The sequence below is a fragment of the Pristiophorus japonicus genome, chromosome 1, assembly GCF_044704955.1.
Source record: "Pristiophorus japonicus isolate sPriJap1 chromosome 1, sPriJap1.hap1, whole genome shotgun sequence".
NCBI classification, from domain to species: domain Eukaryota; kingdom Metazoa; phylum Chordata; class Chondrichthyes; family Pristiophoridae; genus Pristiophorus; species Pristiophorus japonicus.
The window spans coordinates 518095169-518120199 of NC_091977.1; the positions used below are offsets into that span (position 1 = coordinate 518095169).

At 45.9% G+C, this 25031-nt stretch overlaps 1 protein-coding gene across 4 annotated transcripts in view; it reads left to right on the top strand.

The window, feature by feature from the left end:
• Positions 1–25031, top strand: part of vapal (VAMP (vesicle-associated membrane protein)-associated protein A, like) — a 159219-nt gene that overhangs the window by 49445 nt on the left and 84743 nt on the right. For all 4 annotated transcript variants that reach the window (XM_070896170.1, XM_070896191.1, XM_070896160.1 and 1 more), the window contains exon 2: positions 13811–13963. In XM_070896170.1, coding sequence (XP_070752271.1) covers positions 13811–13963 — 153 coding nt within the window. The remainder of the gene's footprint in view (positions 1–13810; positions 13964–25031) is intronic.

Below are 25031 nucleotides of genomic sequence, written 5' to 3' on the forward strand. Positions count from 1 at the left end.
ACCTATCCAAGTCACTCTGCAGCCTAATAGCATCCTCCTCGCAGCTCACACTGCCACCCAACTTAGTATCATCCGCAAATTTGGAGATACTGCATTTAATCCCCTCGTCTAAATCATTAATGTACAATGTAAACAGCTGGGGCCCCAGCACAGAACCTTGCGGCACTCCACTAGTCACTGCCTGCCATTCTGAAAAGTACCCGTTTACTCCTACTCTTTGCTTCCTGTCTGACAACCAGTTCTCAATCCACGTCAGCACACTACCCCCAATCCCATGTGCTTTAACTTTGCACATTAATCTCTTGTGTGGGACCTTGTCGAAAGCCTTCTGAAAGTCCAAATATACCACATCAACTGGTTCTCCTTTGTCCACTTTACTGGAAACATCCTCAAAAAATTCCAGAAGATTTGTCAAGCATGATTTCCCTTTCACAAATCCATGCTGACTTGGACCTATCATGTCACCATTTTCCAGATGCACTGCTATGACATCCTTAATAATTGATTCCATCATTTTACCCACTACTGAGGTCAGGCTGACCGGTCTATAATTCCCTGTTTTCTCTCTCCCTCCTTTTTTAAAAAGTGGGGTTACATTGGCTACCCTCCACTCCATAGGAACTGATCCAGAGTCTATGGAATGTTGGAAAATGACTGTCAATGCATCCGCTATTTCCAAGGCCACCTCCTTAAGTACTCTGGGATGCAGTCCATCAGGCCCTGGGGATTTATCGGCCTTCAATCCCATCAATTTCCCCAACACAATTTCCTGACTAATAAGGATTTCCCTGAGTTCCCCCTCCTTACTAGACCCTCTGACCCCTTTTATATCCGGAAGGTTGTTTGTATCCTCCTTAGTGAATACCGAACCAAAGTACTTGTTCAATTGGTCTGCCATTTCTTTGTTCCCCGTTATGACTTCCCCTGATTCTGATTGCAGGGGACCTACATTTGTCTTTACTAATCTTTTTCCCTTTACATACCTATAGAAACTTTTGCAATCCGCCTTAATGTTCCCTGCAAGCTTCTTCTCGTACTCCATTTTCCCTGCCCTAATCAAACCCTTTGTCCTCCTCTGCTGAGTTCTAAATTTCTCCCAGTCCCCAGGTTCGCTGCTATTTCTGGCCAATTTGTATGCCACTTCCTTGGCTTTAATACTATCCCTGATTTCCCTTGATAGACACGGTTGAGCCACCTTCCCTTTTTTTATTTTTACGCCAGACAGGAATGTACAATTGTTGTAATTCATCCATGCGGTCTCTAAATGTTTGCCATTGCCCATCCACAGTCAACCCCCTAAGTATCATTCGCCAATCTATCCTAGCCAATTCACGCCTCATACCTTCAAAGTTACCCTTCTTTAAGTTCTGGACCATGGTCTCTGAATTTACTGTTTCATTCTCCATCCTAATGCAGAATTCCACCATATTACGGTCACTCTTCCCCAAGGGGCCTCGCACAATAAGATTGCTAATTAATCCTCTCTCATTACACAACACCCAGTCTAAGATGGCCTCCCCCCTAGTTGGTTCCTCAACATATTGGTCTAGAAAACCATCCCTTATGCACTCCAGGAAATCCTCCTCCACCGTATTGCTTCCAGTTTGGCTAGCCCAATCTATGTGCATATTAAAGTTACCCATTATAACTGCTACACCTTTATTGCATGCACCCCTAATTTCCTGTTTGATGCCCTCCCCAACATCCCTATTACTGTTTGGAGGTCTGTACACAACTCCTACTAACGTTTTTTGCCCTTTGGTGTTCTGCAGCTCTACCCATATAGATTCCACATCATCCAAGCTAATGTCTTTCCTAACTATTGCATTAATCTCCTCTTTAACCAGCAATGCTACCCCACCTCCTTTTCCTTTTTATTCTATCCTTCCTGAATGTTGAATACCCCTGGATGTTAGTTCCCAGCCCTGATCATCCTGGAGCCACGTCTCCGTAATCCCAATCACATCATATTTGTTAACATCTATTTGCACAATTAATTCATCCACCTTATTGCGGATACTCCTTGCATTAAGACACAAAGCCTTCAGGCTTGTTTTTTTAACACCCTTTGTCCTTTTAGAATTTTGCTGTACAGTGGCCCTTTTTGTTCTTTGCCTTGGGTTTCTCTGCCCTCCACTTTTCCTCATCTCCTTTCTGTCTTTTGCTTTTGCCTCCTTTTTGTTTCCCTCTGTCTCCCTGCATTAGTTCCCATCCCCCTGCCATATTAGTTTAAATCCTCCCCAACAGCACTAGCAAACACTCCCCCTAGGACATTGGTTCCAGTCCTGCCCAGGTGCAGACCGTCCGGTTTGTACTGGTCCCACCTCCCCCAGAACCGGTCCCAATGCCCCAGGAATTTGAATCCCTCCCTGCTGCACCACTGCTCAAGCCACGTATTCATCTGCGCTATCCTGCGATTCCTACTCTTGACTATCACGTGGCACTGGTAGCAATCCCGAGATTACTACTTTTGAGGTCCTACTTTTTAATTTAGCTCCTAGCTCCTTAAATTCGTTTCGTAGGACCTCATCCCTTTTTTTTACCTATGTCGTTGGTACCAATGTGCACCACGACAACTGGCTGTTCTCCCTCCCATTTCAGAATGTCCTGCACCCGCTCCGAGACATCCTTGACCCTTGCACCAGGGAGGCAACATACCATCCTGGAGTCTCGGTCGCGGCCGCAGAAACGCCTATCTATTCCCCTCACCATTGAATCCCCTATCACTATTGCTCTCCCACTCTTTTTCTTGCCCTCCTGTGCAGCAGAGCCAGCCACGGTGCCATGAACTTGGCTGCTGCTGCCCTCCCCTGATGAGTCATTCCCCTCAACAGTACTCAAAACGGTGTATCTGTTTTGCAGGGGGATGACCACAGGGGACCCCTGCACTACCTTCCTTGCACTACTCTTCCTGCTGGTCTTCCATTCCCTATCTGGCTGTGGACCCTTTCCCTGCGGTAAGACCAACTCACTACACGTGATACTCACGTCATTCTCAGCATCGTGGATGCTCCAGAGTGAATCCACCCTCAGCTCCAATTCCGTAACGCGGACTGTCAGGAGCTTGAGGTGGATACACTTCCCGCACACGTAGTCGTCAGGGACACCGGAAGCGTCCTTGAGTTCCCATATAGTACAGGAGGAGCATAACACCCGACCGAGCTCTCCTGCCATGACTGAACCCTTAGATACACTTAAATTGGCAACAACAATGTTAAAAGTTACTGACTAATATAAGAAGAAAAAGAAAAACTACTCACCAATCACCAGCCAATCACTTACCCTCTAGGCTGTGACGTCACCTTTGTTTCTTTCTTTGCCTTCTCCCTGTAGCTGCACAAGTACGCCTCTTGTCGACCCCGGACTCGCGCTGCTCCGAGCTCCCACCTCCTCGACCTGCTCGACTCCCGCTGGCCTTTATAGGCCTCTTGCCGACCCCGGACTCGCGCTGCTCCGAGCTCCTGCCTCCTCGACTGACTGCTCGAACTGCTCGACTCCCGCTGGCCTTTATCGGCCTCTTGCCGACCCCGGACTCGCGCTGCTCCGAGCTCCCGCCTCCTCGACGAACTGCTCGACTCCCGCTGGCCTTTATAGGCCTCTTGCCGACCCCGGACTCTCGCTGCTCTGAGCTCCCGCCTCCTCGACTTGCATCAAATGGATGAGGTCTCTACAAGAGATAATGGCTGGTGGTTTGAGTACTTCGAAAAGGGTGGGGTGGCATGGAACTGGTGTCGTATAGACAATAGGAGAGCACCATGGGGGGGTACTTGTCTCAGCATGACTTGTCTCCTAGCTGTCTGATGGCCATTAGCCATCTCAAACCAGGTTTAGCTGTTTATGCAAGCTGACTGTTTTTATGCAGAAAGTTCTGGCAGGACCAGGACTCTATTTTGTTATATATATATATTGCAAAGGGCACACAAATACCGTATGGTATCAGCTTAGATAAAAATACATTTCCACACTAGTATATTAGAAACATCGAATCTACAGCGCAGAAGGAGGCCATTTCGGCCCATTATGTCTGCGCCGGCTGACAAAGAGCCACACCGCCCTCTGTCAGCAGCCCTGAAGGTTACATATAAACCTATGAACAATGAACAACCCCCAATCTCATCTAATTTTGTTGCATAACCTCTTGTGTGACACCTTTTCGAATGCCTTCTGAAAATCCAAATACCCTACATCCACTGGTCCTTATCTATCCTGCTAGTTACAACCTCAAAAAACTCTTGGCAGATTTGTCAAACATAGAAACATAGAAAATAGGTGCAGGAGTAGGTGATTCGGCCCTTCGAGCCTGCACCGCCATTCAGTAAGATCATGGCTGATTATTCCCTCAGTACCCCTTTCCTGCTTTCTCGCTATACCCCTTGATCTCTTTAGCCGTAAGGGCCATACCTAACTCTCTCTCGAATATATCCAATGAACTGGCATCAACAACTCTTTGCAGCAGGGAATTCCACAGGTTAACCACTCTGAGTGAAGAAGTTTCTCCTCATCTCAGTCCTAAATGGCCTGCTCCTTATCCTAAGACTATGTCCCCTGGTTCTGGACTTCCCCCCAACATCGGGAACATTCTTCCCACATCTAACGTGTCTAGTCCCGTCAGAATCTTATACGTTTCTATGAGATCCCCCCTAATATTCTAAACTCCAGTGAATAAAGGCCCAGTTGATCCAGTCTCTCCTCATATGTCAGTCCAGCCATCCCTGGAATCAGTCTGGTGAACCTTCGCTGCACTCACTCAATAGATTAGGAGACCAAAACTGAACAGACTATTCCAGGTGAGACCTCACCATGGCCTTGTACGACTGCAGTAAACCCTCACTGCTCCTATACTCAAATCCCCTATGAAGGCCAACATACCATTTGCCGCCTTCACTGCCTGCTGTTCCTGCATGCCAACTTTCAATGACGGATGAACCATGACACCCAGCTCTCGTTGCACCTCCCCTTTTCCTAATCTGCCATTCAGATAATATTCTGCCTTTGTGTTTTTGCCCCCAACATGGATAACCTCATATTTATCCACATTATACTGCATCTGCCATGCATTTGCCCACTCACCTAACCTGTCCGAGTCACCCTGCAACCTCTTGGCGTCCTCCTCACAGCTCACACCGCCACCCAGTTTAGTGTCATCTGCAAACTTGGAGATATTACATTCAATTCCTTCATCTAAATCGTTAATGTATATTGTAAAGAGCTGGGGTCCCAGCACTGAGCCCTGTGGCACTCCACTAGTCACTGCCTGCCATTCTGAAAAGGACCCGCTTATCCCGACTCTGCTTCCTGTCTGCAAACCAGTTCTCTATCCACGTCAGTACATTACCCCCAATACCATGTGCTTTGATTTTGCACATCAGTCTCTTGTGCGAGACCTTGTCAAAAGCCTTTTGAAAGTCCAAATACATGATTTCCCTTTCATAAATCTGGGTTGACTCTGGCCAATACTGTTATTACTTTCTAAGTGCCCTGTTACCACATCCTTAATAATAGATTCTAGCATTTTACCTACTACAGCGGATGTCAGACTAACTGGTCTATCGGTCCCCGTCTCCCCTCTTTAATAGTGGGGTTACTTACTTTGGCTATTTATTCTTGGTTGTTCCAGGTGTGGGTTGCAACTTCTCTCAACCTGTTACAACAAACAGATGAAAGAGGTACTATTTCCTTCAGCTAAATATGAGCATGGCCACATGCAATTCATTGGTATATATTTGTATTCATGTTAGTGGGTCAGCATTAGGTACAGTGTAAGATTTCAAAATGCTAATTTGTCTATTTGAGGACAACATGCCTATTTACTAACCATCTTGATTTGATCCATATTGGCCCAACATGTACTAGAGGGGGCATCCTACTTTATTTGAAAACTTGCTCAGTGCTGATTTAAAAAAAAATGATGAAATATTAAATTGCTTTTTGGAAGTCCTTTTTTTCCCTCAAACAGAAATTTACTTTTTGACTTTAAAAGCGTAGTGTCTAAGTAAACTTGTTTCTTCAAAAAATGGTTCTGTATCCAGGTCATGTGCACTCAGACATGTATTTAATGCAGAATTGCACGTGTCAATGGAGAGTTTTTTTTATTCCAAAGAAACCAAGCATACCTGGAATAGTATTTGGGTCAGAGTTCAATAATCAGTGGTATGTGTTGCATTTAAATTAGTCATTGTTATTAATGTTAAAGTAGTGTTTAATAGTGGTATAAGGATTTAATCTGAATTTGGTGGAGTTGTATTAGGGCTACTGGCTTAACTTTTGAAGTACAACTTACTATCATGGATTGAAAATTGTAACAATTTTCTGTTGCAATGATAAAAATGCATAACTTAACTGAATAGTGAAATTAAGTTGTGCACAACTGTAAATTATTTTCAGAATCCACTAGTTTCCATGTGAATTTAAATTGTTAATATTCCCTCCATGTTAACAATAGCAAGAACAAATTCTAAAATACTCCCCAAAAATTAGAATTGAAATTAAAAATGAGTAGCATAATTGGAAAAGTGAAAGTAGATGACTTTGAGGTCAGTGGAATTGTCATACTTTAAAATTACATAAAGATTCTTAGAAACATAGAATAAAGGTGCAGGAGTAGGCCATTCGGCCCTTCTAGCCTGCACCGCCATTCAATGAGTTCATGGCTGAACATGCAACTTCAGTACCCCATTCCTGCTTTCTCACCATACCCCTTGATTCCCCTAGTAGTAAGGACTTCATCTAGCTCCTTTTTGAATATATTTAGTGAATTGGCCTCAACAACTTTCTGTGGTAGAGAATTCCACAGGTTCACCACTCTCTGGGTGAAGAAATTCCTCCTCATCTCGGTCCTAAATGGCTTCCCCCTTATCCTTAGACTGTGTCCCCTGGTTCTGGACTTCCCCAACATTGGGAACATTCTTCCTGCATCTAACCTGTCTAACCCCGTCAGAATTTTAAACGTTTCTATGAGGTCCCCTCTCATTCTTCTGAACTCCAGTAAATACAAGCCCAGTTGATCCAGTCTTTCTTGATAGGTCAGTCCCGCCATCCCGGGAATCAGTCTGGTGAACCTTCGCTGCACTCCCTCAATAGCAAGAATGTCCTTCCTCAGGTTAGGAGACCAAAACTGTACACAATACTCCAGGTGTGGCTTCACCAAGGCCCTGTACAATTGTAGCAACACCTCCCTGCCCCTGTACTCAAATTCCCTCGCTATGAAGGCCAACATGCCATTTGCTTTCTTAACCGCCTGCTGTACCTGCATGCCAACCTTCAATGACTGATGCACCATGACACCCAGGTCTCTTTGCACCTCCCCTTTTCCTAATCTGTCACCATTCAGATAATAGCCTGTCTCTGTTTTTACCACCAAAGTGGATAACCTCACATTTATCCACATTATACTTCATCTGCCATGCATTTGCCCACTCACCTAACCTATCCAAGTCGCTCTGCAGCCTCATAGCATCCTCCTCGCAGCTCACACTGCCACCCAACTTAGTGTCATCCGCAAATTTGGAGATACTACATTTAATCCCCTCGTCTAAATCATTAATGTACAGTGTAAACAGCTGGGGCCCCAGCACAGAACCTTGCGGTACCCCACTAGTCACTGCCTGCCATTCTGAAAAGTACCCATTTACTCCTACTCTTTGCTTCCTGTCTGACAACCAGTTCTCAATCCATGTCAGCACACTACCCCCAATCCCATGTGCTTTAACTTTGCACATTAATCTCTTGTGTGGGACCTTGTCGAAAGCCTTCTGAAAGTCCAAATATACCACATCAACTGGTTCTCCCTTGTCCACTTTACTGGAAACATCCTCAAAAAATTCCAGAAGATTTGTCAAGCATGATTTCTCTTTCACAAATCCATGCTGACTTGGACCTATCATATTACCTCTTTCCAAATGCACTGGTATGACATCCTTAATAATTGATTCCATCATTTTACCCACTACCGATGTCAGGCTGACCGGTCTATAATTCCCTGTTGTCTCTCTCCCTCCTTTTTTAAAAAGTGCGGTTACATTGGCTACCCTCCACTCCATAGGAACTGATCCAGAGTCAATGGAATGTTGGAAAATGACTGTCAATGCATCCACTATTTCCAAGGCCACCTCCTTAAGTACTCTGGGATGCAGTCCATCAGGCCCTGGAGATTTATCGGCCTTCAATCCCATCAATTTCCCCAACACAATTTCCCGACTAATAAGGATTTCCCTCAGTTCCCCCTCCTTACTAGACCCTCTGACCCCTTTTATATCCGGAAGGTTGTTTGTGTCCTCCTCAGTGAATACCGAACCAAAGTACTTGTTCAATTGGTCCGCCATTTCTTTGTTCCCCGTTATGACTTCCCCTGATTATGACTGCAGGGGACCTACGTTTGTCTTTACTAACCTTTTTCTCTTTACATATCTATAGAAACTTTTGCAATCCATCTTAATGTTCCCTGCAAGCTTCTTCTCGTACTCCATTTTCCCTGCCCTAATCAAACCCTTTGTCCTCCTCTGCTGAGTTCTAAATTTCTCCCAGTCTTCGGGTTCGCTGCTATTTCTGGCCAATTTGTATGCCACTTCCTTGGCTTTAATGCTATCCCTGATTTCCCTTGATAGCCACGGTTGAGCCACCTTCCCTTTTTTATTTTTACGCCAGACAGGAATGTACAATTGTTTGAAATTCTCATCACACAGTATGGTCACTCTATATAAAAGTGACATGGTATTGAAATTTGATTTCAGATTTGTTTTTGCTACTGTTTTGTAAGCAATTCTATTTGACTCCATTCCCACTAAACGGTTGACCACTCAACTTTCCTTGCTGGCCCCCATGATTGTTATTGTTAATGGTTCTCTCTCCTCAAATCTGCCATCACGCCTCTCAAAAAAAAACCCTTGACCCCCTCTTTGCAAACTATCGCCCCATCTCCAACCTTCTTTTCCTCTCCAAATTCCTTGAATGCGCTGTCACATCCCAAATCCGTGCCCATCTTCCCAAAATTCCATGCTTGAATTCCTCCAATCAGGTTTCTGCCCCTGCCACAGTACAATACTGAAAACCGCTCTTATCAAAGTCACTAATGACATCCTGTGAGACTGTGACAAAGGTAAACTATCCCTCCTCGTCTTTCTCGACCCGATTGACCATACCATCCTCCTCCAACACCTCGCCTCCATCGTCCAACTCAGTGGAATGGCACTCAGCTGGTTCCATTCTCATCAGAAGCCCTAAGCTCTGGAGTTCCCTCCCGATGCCTCTCCGCCCTTCTACCTTTACTCCTTTAAAGCACTCCTTAAAACCGACCTCATCTGACCCAATACTTACTTATGTGGCTGGGTATCAATTTTTGTTAATGCTTCTGTGAAGCTTCCTGAGATGTTTTGCCAAGTTAAAGGCACTGTATGAATACAAGTTGTTTGTTCTCATTCTAGTTTACATTCCAAAATTGGGAGAATAGTCCATGTTCCTGAATTCATCTAAACATTTAAAATCGACTGCTGACTCAATGCCCTTTACCATCCCCATTGTATGAACTTCCTTGTTCCTTTTAAAGCAGTTGTTGTTTTGTTGCATTGGTACCAGTGTGTGGAAGGGAACAGACCTTTGGCATATTTTTGTATTGTACATAATTCTAAAAGAATGCTTGGTTGGAGAGCGGAAGTCAATTGATTCCTTTTTGCATTCATCAGATGAAGAAAGGTTATACAGGCACGTTTGTCAATGCAGTCTCGTGATAATTCAAGGTTCTGTTTTTGCCTAAAAACATGTCAATTTTACAATATTAAATAACACAGTAAATTATATTTTTTGTTTTGAGCTCTATTTGAAAAAAGATTCCCCCCTTATCTTAATGCAGTATTGGGAATCACTTTGTGACGTATACAAGTTTATGAACAGAAAGCTCTGGCTTTTTTTAAGTTAATTGCAGCGGGATTTTCTCCCAGCAAATTTAAATTTCGAGGAGGATGCTATTAGGCTGCAGAGTGACTTGGATAGGTTAGGTGAGTGGGCAAATGCATGGCAGATGAAGTATAATGTGGATAAATGTGAGGTTATCCACTTTGGTGGTAAAAACAGAGAGACAGACTATTATCTGAATGGTGACAGATGAGGAAAAGGGAAGGTGCAACGAGACCTGGGTGTCATGGTACATCAGACATTGAAGGTTAGCATGCAGGTACAGCAGGCGATTAAGAAAGCAAATGGCATGTTGGCCTTCATAGCGAGGGGATTTGAGTACAGGGGCAGGGAGGTGTTGCTACAGTTGTACAGGGCCTTGGTGAGGCCACACCTGGAGTATTGTGCCCAGTTTTGGTCTCCTAACTTGAGGAAGGACATTCTTGCTATTGAGGGAGTGCAGCGAAGATTCACCAGACTGATTCCCGGGATGGCGGGACTGACCTATCAAGAAAGACTGGATCAACTGGGCTTGTATTCACTGGAGTTCAGAAGAATGAGAGGGGACCTCATAGAAACGTTTAAAATTCTGACGGGTTTAGACAGGTTAGATGCAGGAAGAATGTTCCCAATGTTGGGGAAGTCCAGAACCAGGGGTCACAGTCTGAGGATAAGGGGTAAGCCATTTAGGACCGAGATGAGGAGAAACTTCTTCACCCAGAGAGTGGTGAACCTGTGGAATTCTCTACCACAAAAAGTAGTTGAGGCCAATTCACTAAATATATTCAAAAGGGAGTTAGATGAAGTCCTTACTACTCGGGGGATCAAGGGTTATGGCGAGAAAGCAGGAAGGGGGTACTGAAGTTTCATGTTCAGCCATGAACTCATTGAATGGCGGTGCAGGCTAGAAGGGCTGAATGGCCTGCTCCTGCACCTATTTTCTATGTTTCTATGTTTCTATGTTTCTATGATTCTGACAAATTAGATGCTAAATTAACCTACCTCTGCCTTAATTTCTTCTTTCGTAGCTCAGTGTCAGATTTATCTGTTTTGTCTTGTAACACTGCTGTGAAGCGCTTTTACTACGTTAAAGACGCTATATAAATAAAAGTTGTTGTAAATTCTAGTGGTCATTTTATAAGTAATTGAAATGTTGACCCTAGGATTGTTAGTATCCATACAATTTATGAAAAAGTAACTTGCATTAATATGCTCCCCATGTCGCCTGAAACGACCACCTCATTGCTTCACCAATAGCAACCCCAATACTTCATCCACGAGTTATGTAGCTCAAAATCCTCTCCCCAGACACAACCCAAGATCGGAAAGGCAAATTCTATGGGCTCAATTTTCCCCGAGCCCATTTTCTGGCATACATGCCTGAGTTGCGCCGCTTAATTCTGTGAATAGATGCGCCAGGAAAAAATAATTGTAATTTCCCCGATGTTTGGCCTCTAATCTGCAGCCGCGCAGCGTGGCCAGTCACTTCAGGGGGTGGAGCCTGCAGTCTGTGCTGGAAAAAGGAGCTGGGCCTTCTACGCATGCATCGGGGGTAAAAAGTGGTGATCTTGCCGTCGCTGAAATGGTCACGCATGTGCAGTAGAGCTCAGAGTCTGGGAGACTTCTTTCAACTTCATTATGGTGAGTAACCTTCCCCCCCCGCCCCCGAGCCTCTCTCTTTGGTGCCTTCCCGCTGCTCTGTGGCCCCCCCCCCCCCCCCAGATGCCGGCCAGTTCGCTGTCTCACCCCCCCCCTCCCAGCCTCCCGGTGCGTTCCCCCGTCCCCTAGCCCAGGCCGCGTGGCCTCCCGGTGCGTTCCCTAGCCCAGGCCGCGTGGCCTCCTCCCTCCCAGTCCCCGCACCTAACTGCACCGAAAGGCTTCTCCCCCTCTCTTACCTTGCCTGCAGCTGCTGTCCAGGCATCTGCTGCATTTGCCTGTGCCGATTTCCTTCCCTGCGCCGATTTCCTTACCTGCAAGGGTTTTCTTGAGTGGCCACATACGCTGGCCTAAGTAGAAATGGAGTAATTATTAGCTGGCCAAAGTTGCCTAAATGGCCAGAATTGGCGTAGGTGGCTGGCAACGCCCCCCTTTTGAGCAAAAAAAAAAGGTACCTTTTTAAAAAAAAAATGTAACTAAGTCAGTTACACTGATGCAAATTGATTGGAGAAACTGGGGATTTTTAAGTTAGGCCAGAAAAAGCAGCCTACTTCAAAAAAAACAGCAAATACTGGGGAAAATTGAGCCCAATGATCCTACTGTTTTTCATAGTTGAAATGGACATTATTACACATTCATCATTATACATTGCTGAAATTGAAGGGACAACACTAAATTGGTTATAGATGTAATAATTTAGATGTAATAATTTAGTAAATCTAAGGTAATTAGCATGATCTTGATTACCTTGATCAGAAAATGTTATGGCATGCTTTGAGGAGGAAGCTGGGTGAAAGAGAAAAAGGGGAAACCGAGCAAAAGGGCAGTTCTTTTATTTTACAAATTATATTTTGTGTGATGTTGACTGCTCATTTTCCTCAACCTTTCTGCCACTTTTGACATGGTTACACCATCCTCCTCCATCACCACTCCTCCATTGTTCAGCTTGGTCACACTGCTTGGTTCCATACTTGCCTATTGCAGTGTAGCCAGAGCATCGCCAACAATAGTTTATCTACTCAGACCTGCATCGTCATCATTGGAGAGTCTCAAGTATGCATTCTTGCCCTCCCCCTACTTTTCCTCCTCTACATGGTGACCTAGTCCACAGACAAGGGGGTCAGCTTTCGATATATGCTAATGACACACAGCTCCACTTCCCCATCACCCCTCTCGATCCCTGCACTGTCTCTTTGCTTGTCTGACATCCAATCTTCTATGAATTGCAACTTTCTCCAGATAAACATTGGGAATACCAAAGCTTGCCAATTTGGCCCCGCCATATACTACGTACCCTTCTACTGACTCCATCTTCTCCCTGGTCCATGTCTTGTGTTGAGCCAGACTGTTTACATCTCAGCACACAGTTTGACCTAGAGCTGAGCAGCTAACCCCATTAATTTCTCTGACAAATATACCCTACTTCCACCCCTAACCATTGCCTACTTCTACCTCAGCCGAGCTGCCAATTGAAATCCTCATCTATAACTTGTTACCTCCATACTTGACTCTTCCAAATCTGGCGAGCGTCACGTCCTCCACTCTGTGTAAACTTTAGTTTATTCAAAAACTGCTACCTATGTTCGATGCTGCACAAGTTCCGTTCGACTACCATCTCTGTCCTCGCTCACTTGCATGGCCTCCTGGCACCCCAACATCTCTAATTTAAAATTCTCATCCTTGCCTTTAAATCCCTTGCTGGCCTTTCCCCTCCCTATCTTTGTAACCTGTCACAATCTCCTTCCACTCCTATACGCTGTTCCTCAGCCGCTGGTGCATTCCATTATGGCTGTGCCTTCAGCAACCAAGTTCTGGAATTCCCTTCTGTCTGTCCACTTCCCTTTCCTCCTTTTAAAACCTTTTTTTAAAAATTCCACCTGTTAACAATTTTTTGTACACCCTTCCTAATCGCGCTCCCTTTATTTGGCTCAACCAGAATTTTTTCTTAATTGCGCCTCTGCAAAGAGCATTGGAGCAGTTAAAAGATGCTGTGTAAATGCTGGTTTATGTCATGTTTTCAATCAAATTCTCGAAATAAAACATTCCTATGTTCCAGAGCTCTGGAAATTCTAAAATGGAGTTTAAAGCTGCATGCTTCCCAATCTTTGATGAATTTCCTTACATAGATACAAACATTGAAGGCATGAATTGTTGTGGAACATGTATCCCCATGGTAATACAGAATCAAAATTAATTGGCAGTGAAAGTATGAATTGAAGTACTTCCTTTTATTAATGCAGTTTTTTTTTGTGTGTGTATATACATTTAGGTCCATTTACAGATGTAGTAACTACAAACCTCAAATTGAAAAACCCAGCAGATAAGAGGGTATGCTTCAAAGTGAAGACTACAGCACCGCGCCGGTACTGTGTACGGCCTAACAGTGGGATTATTGACCCGGGATTAACGGTTACTGTTTCCGGTAAGAATGATGACGATCAGATAGCTTTAACGAATGTAAAAGCAATTGATCATTTTTAACAAATGGACCACTAAAAGCATTTTTTTTCTTCAGATTAGTTGAAAATCATGGTGCTCTTGAGTATAAAATGCATTTGTTAAAACTATATACATCCAAATGTCTGCTTGTAATTTGAGATTCATATCTGCAATGCTGAGTGTGGCAATGTTCATAAATAAATGTATGATTATGATCCTGTGACTGTTCAGTTAAACTGTAAATAGTACAGTGGGTTCTGTACTAAAATAGATAGCAAATATCAGGCTTTTAATAAATTTGCAGATAGGTTTTCAATCTGAGTAGCTGGCTTTTTTTTAACGCTTGGTTTGACTTTGATATTTTTAATTTGACTCCAGATAGTTGCAATTTTTGGTTTACTCATTGGCTACATTTTTAACCGTGTGATTGAGACTTAATTTCTGGCACTGAACATTTTCTTCTAAAAGCGTGGAGTTTCATTCTTTCAGATTTTAATTATTGTTGGAGATTTAAAAAAAAAACTTTTTCTGTGTCTCTTCTCTCACTATCTCAATCCCATCTTTCTTTAACTTTATTTCGCTTTCTGTACATGATTTGACATTGTATTAAATATTCTAATTTGCAGTTTAGACTCTGGCTCAGTAAGAATTCTTCAATCTGATTGGTTAAGGATACACAGCTGCTTGTCCTGTCCCAGATTTCCTGTAGAGGGCACCGTGCTGTTTTTAATTTCTAATAACTGCAAGTTGTCATACAAAAGCCCATACAGAAGTCTGTGGGCAAGTGTAATGAACACAAGCACTGCAAACTTAGTTGCATCACTTTTTTTTGAAATATTAAACTCGAGGATCAAACTTTTAGCATTGGTCCAACATTCTCTTTGAAAATTTTTTACCTTCCAGTTTTCTTACTTTCTGTCCTGAGAGCTCTGCTAAGGTATATTCCCCAGGCACTAGTCACCTTCTGGATCATTATCCAAGTCACTTTTTTATTTTGCGAGGGGGTATAGATAGTGAATCTTAGCATGCTATTTTACCATGATGTGCATTACAGCCAATCCGAATCCTGTGTTTATCCACGTGTGCATTTTCCAGCAGGACTTGCTGAATAGCAACCAGGAGCAAGGACTTAAGCTGACTATTTTCGCCCTCCTTAGTCCAGAGGTACTGAAACCAATTCTAGCACCTTGCCACCCTGACTGAAATTAGTTATCTCAGTACATGCGGGACCAAACCCAAGTCTTTCTGGGCCTGATGGTGCCAATTGAGCCATTAGGAAGCTTGACCACTTTTTTTTTTTACTAGGTTTAATAATGGTATTAAGTGGTCAGGAGATTAATATTGACAAATGCATATAATTGTCCAAGTTATTGCTTCCACCATGATTTGAATTGAGGTCTACGTGGAAACTGAGTGCTGTAAAAATTTGTGGTTTTAGTATGGTAATTGGAAATCAGGAAATGGCAGACTTGCTAAATAGCTACTTTGTATCGGTCTTCACAGTGGAGGATGAGAATAAAGTACCAGAGATGCAAGGAAAAATAAATCAAGGTGAGTAAGTAACTATAGTTGAGGCAAATAAAAGAAAATAGTGGTGAAGAAACTAATGGGATTAAAGATAGATTTCCAATGTATTAAAAGTAGGTGAGCAAGTTGTTGACGTGTTGGTCATAATCTTCCAAAACGCACTCGATTCAGGGATTATCCCCTTGGATTGGAAAAATGCAAATATCACTGCATTATTTAATAAGGGTAGGAGACACAAACTAGGAAGTTATAGGCCTATTAGTCTAATATCAGTTGTGGGGAAGTTAATCGAGCAATTGAGCATTTGGATAAATATGAGTTGCTCAGAGTGAGCCAGTGGGTAAATTGTGCCTAATGAGCCGAGTTGAATTTTTTGAGGAGTTAACATGTGGTAGATAAGAGTGTGTCTATGGGCCCAAGTTTCCACACGATAAAAAACGGGCGCCCTTCCGAGCTGGGCGCCTGTTTTTCGCGCCTAAAAAAAAAACCTCGCAATTCTGGAGCGTTCTGCAGCTCCTTGTCTGCCTGGCGCAGCGCCCGGGGGGGGGCGGAGCCTACACTCGCGCCGATTTTGTAAGTGGGAGGGGGCGGGTACTATTTAAATTCGTTTTTTTCCTGCCGGCAACGCTGCGCGTGCGCGTTGGAGCGTTCGCGCATGCTCAGTGTGAAAAAAACATTGCCACTTGGCCATTTTTGTAGTTCTTTGTAGCTGTTTAATTTTTGAAATTTTTAAAATAAAAGCACATTGCCATCAGCACATCAGCACTTGCAGCCTTCTCACTGTCTCCTCCCCCCTCCCCCGCGGCAACGAAACGGCTGTTCCCTTCCCCCCCTCCCCTCCGCGGGAACGAAACGGCTGTTTAATCCCCCCCCCCCCTCTCCGCGGGAACGAAACGGCTGTTCCCTTCCCCCCCTCCCCCGCGGGAATAAAACGGCTGTTTAATCCCCCCCCCCCTCTCCGCGGGAACGAAACGGCTGTTCCCTTCCCCCCCTCCCCCGCGGGAATAAAACGGCTGTTTAATCCCCCCCCCCCTCTCCGCGGGAATAAAACGGCTGTTTAATCCCCCCCCCCCCTCTCCGCGGGAACGAAACGGCTGTTTAACCCCCCTCCCCCCCCCCCCCCCCCCCCAGGGAACAAACAAAACGGCTGTTTCTCCCCCCCCCCCTCCCCTCCCCTCCGCGGGAACGAAACGGCTGTTCCCTTCCCCCCCTCCCCCGCGGGAACGAAACGGCTGTTTAATCCCCCCCCCCCTCTCCGCGGGAACGAAACGGCTGTTTAACCCCCCTCCCCCCCCCCAGGGAACAAACAAAACGGCTGTTTCTCCCCCCCCCCCCCCCCCCCCCCTCCCCTCCCCTCCGCGGGAACGAACGCCTGCAGCATTCTCCGTTCACACAGGTAGGAAGATGGTTTATTTAATCTTCTCTTTGCTTATAAATGTTTATTCAGGTTGGATTTATTTGTATAATATTTGTAGAAGTATAAATAAGGATTTATTGTAGAATTTAATGACTTCCCTTCCCCCCCCACCTCGTTCTGGACGCCTAATTTGTAACCTGCGCCTGATTTTTTTAATGTGTAGAACAGGTTTTTTCATTTCTACAAAAATCTTCACTTGCTCCATTCTAACTTAGTTTGGAGTATGTTTTCACTGTGGAAACTTTCAAATTAGGCGTCAGTGGCTGGACACGCCTCCTTTTGAAGAAAAAATTCTGTTCCAAAGTAGAACTGTTCTACCTGACTAGAACTGCAGAAAAAAAAAATTTGTGGAGAATTGCGATTTCTAAGACAGTCCGTTCTCCATCAGTTGCTCCTAAAATTCAGGCGCAAATCATGTGGAAACTTGGGCCCTATGGATGTTGTTTATATGGACTTCCAGAAAGCATTCGACAAGGTCAATATAACAAGACTGTCAACTAAAATGTCGGCGCATAGAATTGGAGGCAGCAGATTGGATTGAATAGGGAATTGGTTAGGGAGTAGAAGACAGAGTAGGGATAATGGGTATCACAGCGATCTGTACTGAGGCCTCAGCTTTTCACTATCAGTGACTTAGATGAAGGAATAGAGAACTGGATATCAAAGTTCCCTGCCAACACTAATAGGGCTCAAGTTTTGGCTCGAGAGGAGGAGGAACAGGAGGAACAACAAGAGCGCCGAGCGCCGGAGGAGGAACAGCAAGGACAAGAGCAGGAGGAGGAGGAGCAACAGCGAGGACAAGAGCAGGAGGAGGAGGAGCAACAGCGAGGACAAGAGCAGAAGGAGGAAGAGCAACAGCGAGGACAAGAGCAGAAGGAGGAGGAGCAACAGCGAGGTCAAGAGCAGGAGGAGGAGCAACAGCGAGGCCAAGAGCAGGAGGAGGAGGAGCAACAGCGAGGCCAAGAGCAGGAGGAGGAGGAACAACAGCGAGGACAAGAGCAAGAAGAGGAGGAGGAGGAGGAGGAGCAACAACAACAGGAGGAGGAGGATCTTGTCCGGTTTGTACAAGTCCCACCTCCCCCGGAAGCGGTCCCAATGTCTCAGGAATTTAAAGCCCTCCCTCCTGCACTAACTCTCCAGCCACATATTCATCCTTTCTATCCTTCTATTCTTGTACTCATTAGCATGTGGCACCTGTAGTAACCCGGAGATTTACTACCTTTGAAGTCCAATCTTTTAGTTTTTTTTCCTAGCTCCCTAAATTCTGCCTGCAGGACCTCATCCTTCTTTCTACCTATATCATTGGTTCCGATATGGACCGCGACCTCTAGCTGTTCACCCTTTCCCCCCCAGAATGCCCTGCGTCCACTCGGTGACATCCTTGACCCTGGTACCATGGAGGCACCATACCATCCTAGAGTTGCGTCTACAGCCGCAGAAACACCTCCCTATTCCCCTAACTATTGACTCCCCTATCACTCTCGCACTTTTATTCTTTGTCTCGCCCCCCTGTGCAGCTGAGCCACCTGTGGTGCCTTGGACTTGACTCTGGCTGAACTTCTGCACTACCTGCCTAGCTTATATTCCCTTCAATATAGATTAAGGGTGATCGAATTGAAGTGTTTAAGATGATCCAAGGAGTTGATGGGGCAGATAGAGAGAGAACTATTTCCTCTGGTGGGGCAGTCCAGAACAAGGAGGCATAGCCATAAAATTAGAGCTAGGCCATTCAGCGTGACGTCAGAAAACACATCTTCACAAAGGGAAAAGCTGGAACCCTCTCCCAAAATGCTGATGAAACTAGGTCAATTGAAAATTTCAGAACTGAGATTGCTAGATTTTTGTCAGGCAAGAGCCTTCAGTGTTACGGAACCAAGGCAGGTAGATGGAGTTAAGTTACCGATCAGCCATGACCTAATTGAATGGTGGAACAGGCTCGGAATGGCCTACTCCTGTTTCTATGTTCCTATAGTCACGTGAGAATTATTTCCTCGGAATTAATGATTGTTTAATCAATTATTGGTCAACTTGTTAAAGGACAATTGCAAATTACTTAGCGAATGGCTACCTCTATTTAATATACTGTCTAAAAGGAAGTTAACAAAACTAATGTTTGCATTTGGCATTGGCGGAGGAAAATTAATCCCTTCATATAACACCAGGCAATGCAGGTGCTCCTGTATACTAATAGAAAAATAAACGTGGACTCATAAGTCATGACTCAGTTTATAAGTAAAATCTGATCTGATCAATCCAAAACAGAGACACACCTTTTATCTTCATTTTTCTTCTCCTTAATGAAGCTGGGGGCACCTTAGATTTTGAAATGTGAAATTAAATCATCACTCCAACGGTATTAAAACATTTTTCTCTCTGATCGAGAACTGAAATTAGCAATTTGGATATCTGTTCAAAATCAATGAGATAACAATCTGACTAAAGATTCCTTTTGGAATAGAAAATTTGGCTTTGCAGGTTACCTCTTGTTAGAATTGCATGTTAAACTGTTTCTACATCATCCAGCATGAAGTCCTTTTTTCCACTCTGAAGAAAAGTTAAGAGCAAGACATTTTCAGGGTGCTGGGATGGACAATTCAAGTCAAGTATTCAGTCAAGCCTATTTAATGTAAATTGATTAACTTCCAGTGGCGCCGCTAATGGATGAATAAAAATAACTTCTTACATCTACACCCTAATTCTTTCATTCCTCCACGAGCTTCTTTTGTTATCTTTGTATCTGTTTCCTTTCTCTCACATTTTGTTGCACTCTATTTGTTGGACCATTTAAAAAAAAATGTATTTATTTGTTCACGGGATGTGGGCATCGCTAGCAAGGCCGGCATTTGTCGCCCATCCCTAATTGCCCTTGAGAAGGTGGTGGTGAGCTGTCTTCTTGACCCGCTGCAATCCTTGTGGTGAAGGTACTCCCACACTGCTGACTTTGTCATAGTGGTTTGGTACAACTGAGTGGCTTGCTAGGCTACTTCAGAGGGCAGTTAAGAGTCACCCACATTGCTGTGGTCTGGAGTCACATGTAAGTCAGCCCGGGTAAGGACGGCAGATTTCCTTCCCTAAAGGCCATTAGTGAACCAGTTGGATTTTTTTCGACAATCCGATAGTTTCATGGTTGTTACTGATACCGGCTTTTTTATTTCCATATTTATTTAATTAACTGAATTTATACTGAAATTCCCCCAGCTGTTGTGGTGGAATTTGAACTCGCGTCTCTGGATCATTAGTCCAGGCCACTTGATTACTAGTCCTGTAACATAATCGCTATGCTACCGTACCCCATTGAAGGAATAGGAAGGCTGAGGAACACTAAGCTGGAGCAAGGAAGCCACAGAGTGGAACCTAAAGCCGCAAATAGGGTAGGCCATGAGCCTGGATGGCAGAGAGTGAAATGGAAAATTTGGGCAGTGACTCGGACACTTGCATTAAATACTTAACTGTGATGTGATTACCGCACACTAATAAGATTTCTCCAACTGGGCATACACGTACAGTCTTCATGATAGATGACAGTTACATAAATCCTCTTGGGATTGGTCATAAAGTCATGTGCTTATTCTTAGGAAATCCAAAACCCGGCATTCCAGTTGGGTGAGTAAAAGCTAATCTTGCATGAGGATTTGCAAAGCTACACCAAGATATGTGTGGAGTCATGCAGCCTCTGGGTAGAGTGCTGCTTTAATGTCAGAGAGACACAGTGGACTTAACTTGATTATGAGCATACCTAGGCAACACTTGCTTAATTGTGCCCTGCAACATGATTTGTAATGTATTTTTAGAGAAGTACAGATTGCAGATTACAGTTACCCCAAAGTGGCTGCTACAATAGTATTGTTTGGTCACATTGCAACAGCGACACTTCAGAAGTATTTCCTTGACTGTGAAGTACTTTGGGATGTCCTGAGTCGTGAAAGGTGCTGTGTGTGTGTGTCTTTATTTTTCTCTCCTTTTCTAGGAGTTCTTTAGATTGCTTTTATTTTCTTAAAGCCATTGATATCACCATCATCATAGGCAGTCCCTCGGAATCGAGGAAGACTTGCTTCCACTCTTAACATGAGTTCTTAGGTGGCTGAACAGTCCAATACGAGAATCACAGTCTGTGTCACAAGTGGGAAATATAGTCGTTGAGGGAAGGGGTGGGTGGGATTGGTTTGCCTCATGCTCTTTCCGCTGCCTGCGCTTGATTTCTGCATGCTCTCGTCGCCGAGACTTGAGGAGCTCAGCGCCCTCCCAGATGCACTTCCTCCACTTAGGGCACACTTTGGCCAGGGACTCCCAGGTGTCAGTGGGGATGTTGCACTTTATCAGGGAGGCTTTAAGGGTGTCTTTGTAATGTTTCCGCTGCCCACTTTTGGCTCGTTTGCCATGAAGGAGTTCCGAGTAGAGCGCTTGCTTTGGGAGTCTAGTGTCTGGCATGCGAACTGTGTGGCATGTGAACTATTTGGCCTGTCCAGCAGAGCTGATCGAGTGTGGTCAGTGCTTCAATGCTGGGGATGTTGGCCTAGTCGAGGGTGCTAACGTTGATGCGTCTGTCCTCCCAGAGCATTTGTAGGATCTTGTGGAGACAACGTTGATGGTATTTCTCCAGCGACTTGAGGTGTCTACTATACATGGTCCATGTCGCTGAGCCGTACAGGAGGGCGGGTATTACTACATCGCTGTAGACCATGAGCTTGGTGGTAGTTTTGAGAACCTGGTCTTCAAACACACTTTTTCTCAGGCGGCTGAAGGCTGCACTGGCACACTGGAGGCGGTGTTGGATCTCATCGTCGATGCCTGCTCTTATTGATAGGAGGCTCCCGAAATAAGGGAAGTTGTCCAGGGCTGCGCCGTGGATCTTGATAACTCTGGGGCAGTGCTGTGCGGCAAGGACAGGCTGATGGAGGACCTTTGACTTACTGAATTTTAGCGTAAGGCCCATGCTTTCATATGCCTCAGTAAATACGTCGACTATGTCCTGGAGTTCAGCCTCTGTGTGTGCACAGATGCAGGCGTCGTCCACGTACTGTAGCTAGACGACAGAGGTTGGGGCGGTCTTGGACCTGGCCTGGAGACGGCGAAGATTGAACAGGTTCCCACTGGTTCTGTAGTTTAGTTCCATTCCAGCGGGGAGCTTGTCGACTGTGAGGTGGATCATGGCAGCGAGGAAGATTGAGAAGAGGGTTGGGGCGATGACGCAGCCCTGCTTGACCCTGGTTCGGACGTGGATTGGGTCTGTGATGGATCTGTTGGTAAGGATCACGGCCTGCATGTCGTCGTGAAGCAGGCGGAGGATGGTGACGTACCTTTGGGGGCATCCGAAACAAAGGAGGACGCTCCATAGACCTTCGTGGTTGACTATGTCAAAGGCCTTTGTAAGGTCGAAGAAGGCCATGTATAAGGGCTGGTGCTGTTCCCTGCATTTTTCCTGCAGCTGTTGCGCTGCAAAAATCATGTCCTTTATGCCCCGTAGGGGACGAAATCCGCAATGCAACTCTGGGAGGAGCTCCTTGGCCACAGGGAGAAGACCGTTGAGGAGGACTCTAGCGACGACTTTCCCAGTGGCTGAGAGCAGAGATTCCTCTGTAGTTGCCGTAGTCAGACTTGTCCCCTTTTTTAAAGATGGTCACGATCACTGCATCTCTAAGATCTCCCGACATGCTCTCCTCCCTCCAGATGAGAGAGATGAGGTCATGTATTCGTGCCAATAGTGCCTCTCCACCATACTTCAGTGCCTCTCCACCATACTTCAGTGCCTCAGCAGGAATTCCATCCGCTCCCGTAGCCTTGTATTTTTAGCTGTCTTACGGCTTTTTCTACCTCGTGCAGTGTTGGGGTCTCACTGAGGTAGTGGCGGGTAGCATGCTGAGGGATGGAGTCGCGAACACTCGAGTCAAAGGCAGAGTCTCGATTGAGATCATCTTCGAAGTGCTCCTTCCAGCGGGTCCTGACTGTCTCGGTATCCTTGATGAGTGTTTCCCCATTCTTGGCCAGCAGCAGAGTGGGGCCTTGGGTGTTTGGACCGTAGGGGGCCTTGACTGCGATGAAGAATCCTCAAACATCATGGCTGTCGGCCAGCTGCTGTATCTCCTGTGCTTTCTCCATCCACCACCTGTTCAGCCATGAACTCATTGAATGGCGGTGCAGGCTAGAAGGGCTGAATGGCCTGCTCCTGCACCTATTTTCTATGTTTCTATGTTTAGGTCCGGGTTTTTTGTTGGACCTCAGCCTTGAGCCGTCTGCTTTGCTGCTCCTGAGTTGGGTTGTTGTTTAAGGCTCAAATGCCCTGTGCTTGCGATCTATTAGCTCCTGAATCTCCTGATCATTCTCATCAAACCAGTCCTGGTGTTTCCTGGTTGAGTGACCAAGTGTCTCTTTGTCGGCATTGGTTATGGAGGCCTGGAGGGCAGACCAAGCGTTGTGGGCATTCTGCATCTCGGGGTCATCAAGGCACGCTAGGTTAGCTGTGAGGTACTGACTGTACAGGGCTCTCTTAGGTGGGTCCTCAAGTGTCCGGGTATTGACTTTTGTGGCACTGCTTCTGCTGCCCCCTCCGCTTTGGGGCTATGTTGATGCCAATGATGGATCGGATTTAGGCGGTGGTCTGTCCAGCAATCATCGGCTCCTGTCATGGCACAGGTGATGCGCACATCCTTGCAATTCCTGGCTCGGACTATGACATAGTCGAGCAGGTGCCAGTGTTTGGAGCGAGGGAGTTGCCACAATGCCTTATATTTGTCACTTTGCCATAACAAGATGTTGGTGGTGACAAGTTCATGCTCTAGACATTTTGTCAGGAGTAGGGTACTGCTGGAGTTGGCTTTCCCCTATCCCCTCTCTGCAAATCACTTCTCCCCAGAGGTCTGTGTCCTTGCCAACCCTGGCGTTGAAGTCACCGAGGAGGATCAGTTTGTCATCTGCAGAGACGCAGGACAGGAATTTTTCGAGGTTGGAGTAAAAGTCCTCTTTGGCCTCATCTGTTGCATCGAGTGTTGGGGCATACGCACTGATGACTGTGGCGCACTGGTTCTGGGATAGGGTGAGGCGAAGAGTCATGAGGCGTTTGTTAGACCGGCAGGGGGAGTCTTTGAGATCGTTTTTGATGTTGAAGCCGACTCTATGGAGGCGGCGTTCTTCCTCTTGTTTCCCTTTCCAGAAGAAGGTGTAACCTCCACCTTTTTCCTTGAACTGGCCTTCCCCTGCCCACCCGGTCTCGCTTAGGGTGGCGAATTTGATACCAAAGCGTCTTAAGTTCTCGGCAACTATGGCAGTGCAGCGTTCCGGTCTGTCGCTGTTGGGGTTGTCCATGAAAGTCCTGACATTCCAAGTCCTGAACTTCATGTTAGAGGAGTGGAAGATCTTTTAATGTGCGGTGGTTGTTGCACACTGGCTTAGCTGAGCAAGGTATTGGTCCACTGGCAAGGGGCTGCAAGACGACTGGAGACCAGGCACTGCTGTATGGGCCTAGTTGCCTGCGGCGAGATGTCGGCCGCAGGCTCGGTGCTGGGTAGTAGCACCCTTGATGGAAGGTGGTCCAAGGCTTGGTTGGGGGCAGGCACTTGGAGTGTCAGTGGTCCACTGGGGATCAGAGTGGGAGGGCAGCGGGGTCACAGCCATGGTACTCGCCACGTGCTGGAGGAGGAGAGGAAGCCAGGTCATCAGTGGAGAAGGAGAAGTCCAGTCGTCGCTGAAGAAGGGAGGGGGGAGGCCAACCAACTAACCCGGTTGCCGTTGAGGTCGCCTGTCGCCGCAGGAGGCTCAGACGCCGTCATGGAGGAGAGGCCCATCTGCTGCCGCTGGAGGTGTTCCGATCACTGCTGGAGGGGCGGGGGGTGGGTGTGGAGGCCCGATAGCCAGGCTAGCCACCGAGGGAGGCCCAGCCGTGTCGAGTCACCCAGTCGCGCCATGTCGAGTCGCCGCAGGAAGCCCAGCCGAGTCACCCAGTCGCGCCGCGTGAAGTCACCCAGTCGCCGCAGGATGCCCAGCCGGGAGGTTCAAGTCGCGTCCAGCTGCCATCGCTGATGGATGGTGTGGCAGGAAGCCTGATGGTAGGCCCGAACTTGTGGGATTTGCAGCGTTGGGATTAGAGTAGGAATTTAATAGCTTGCTGGCTGCC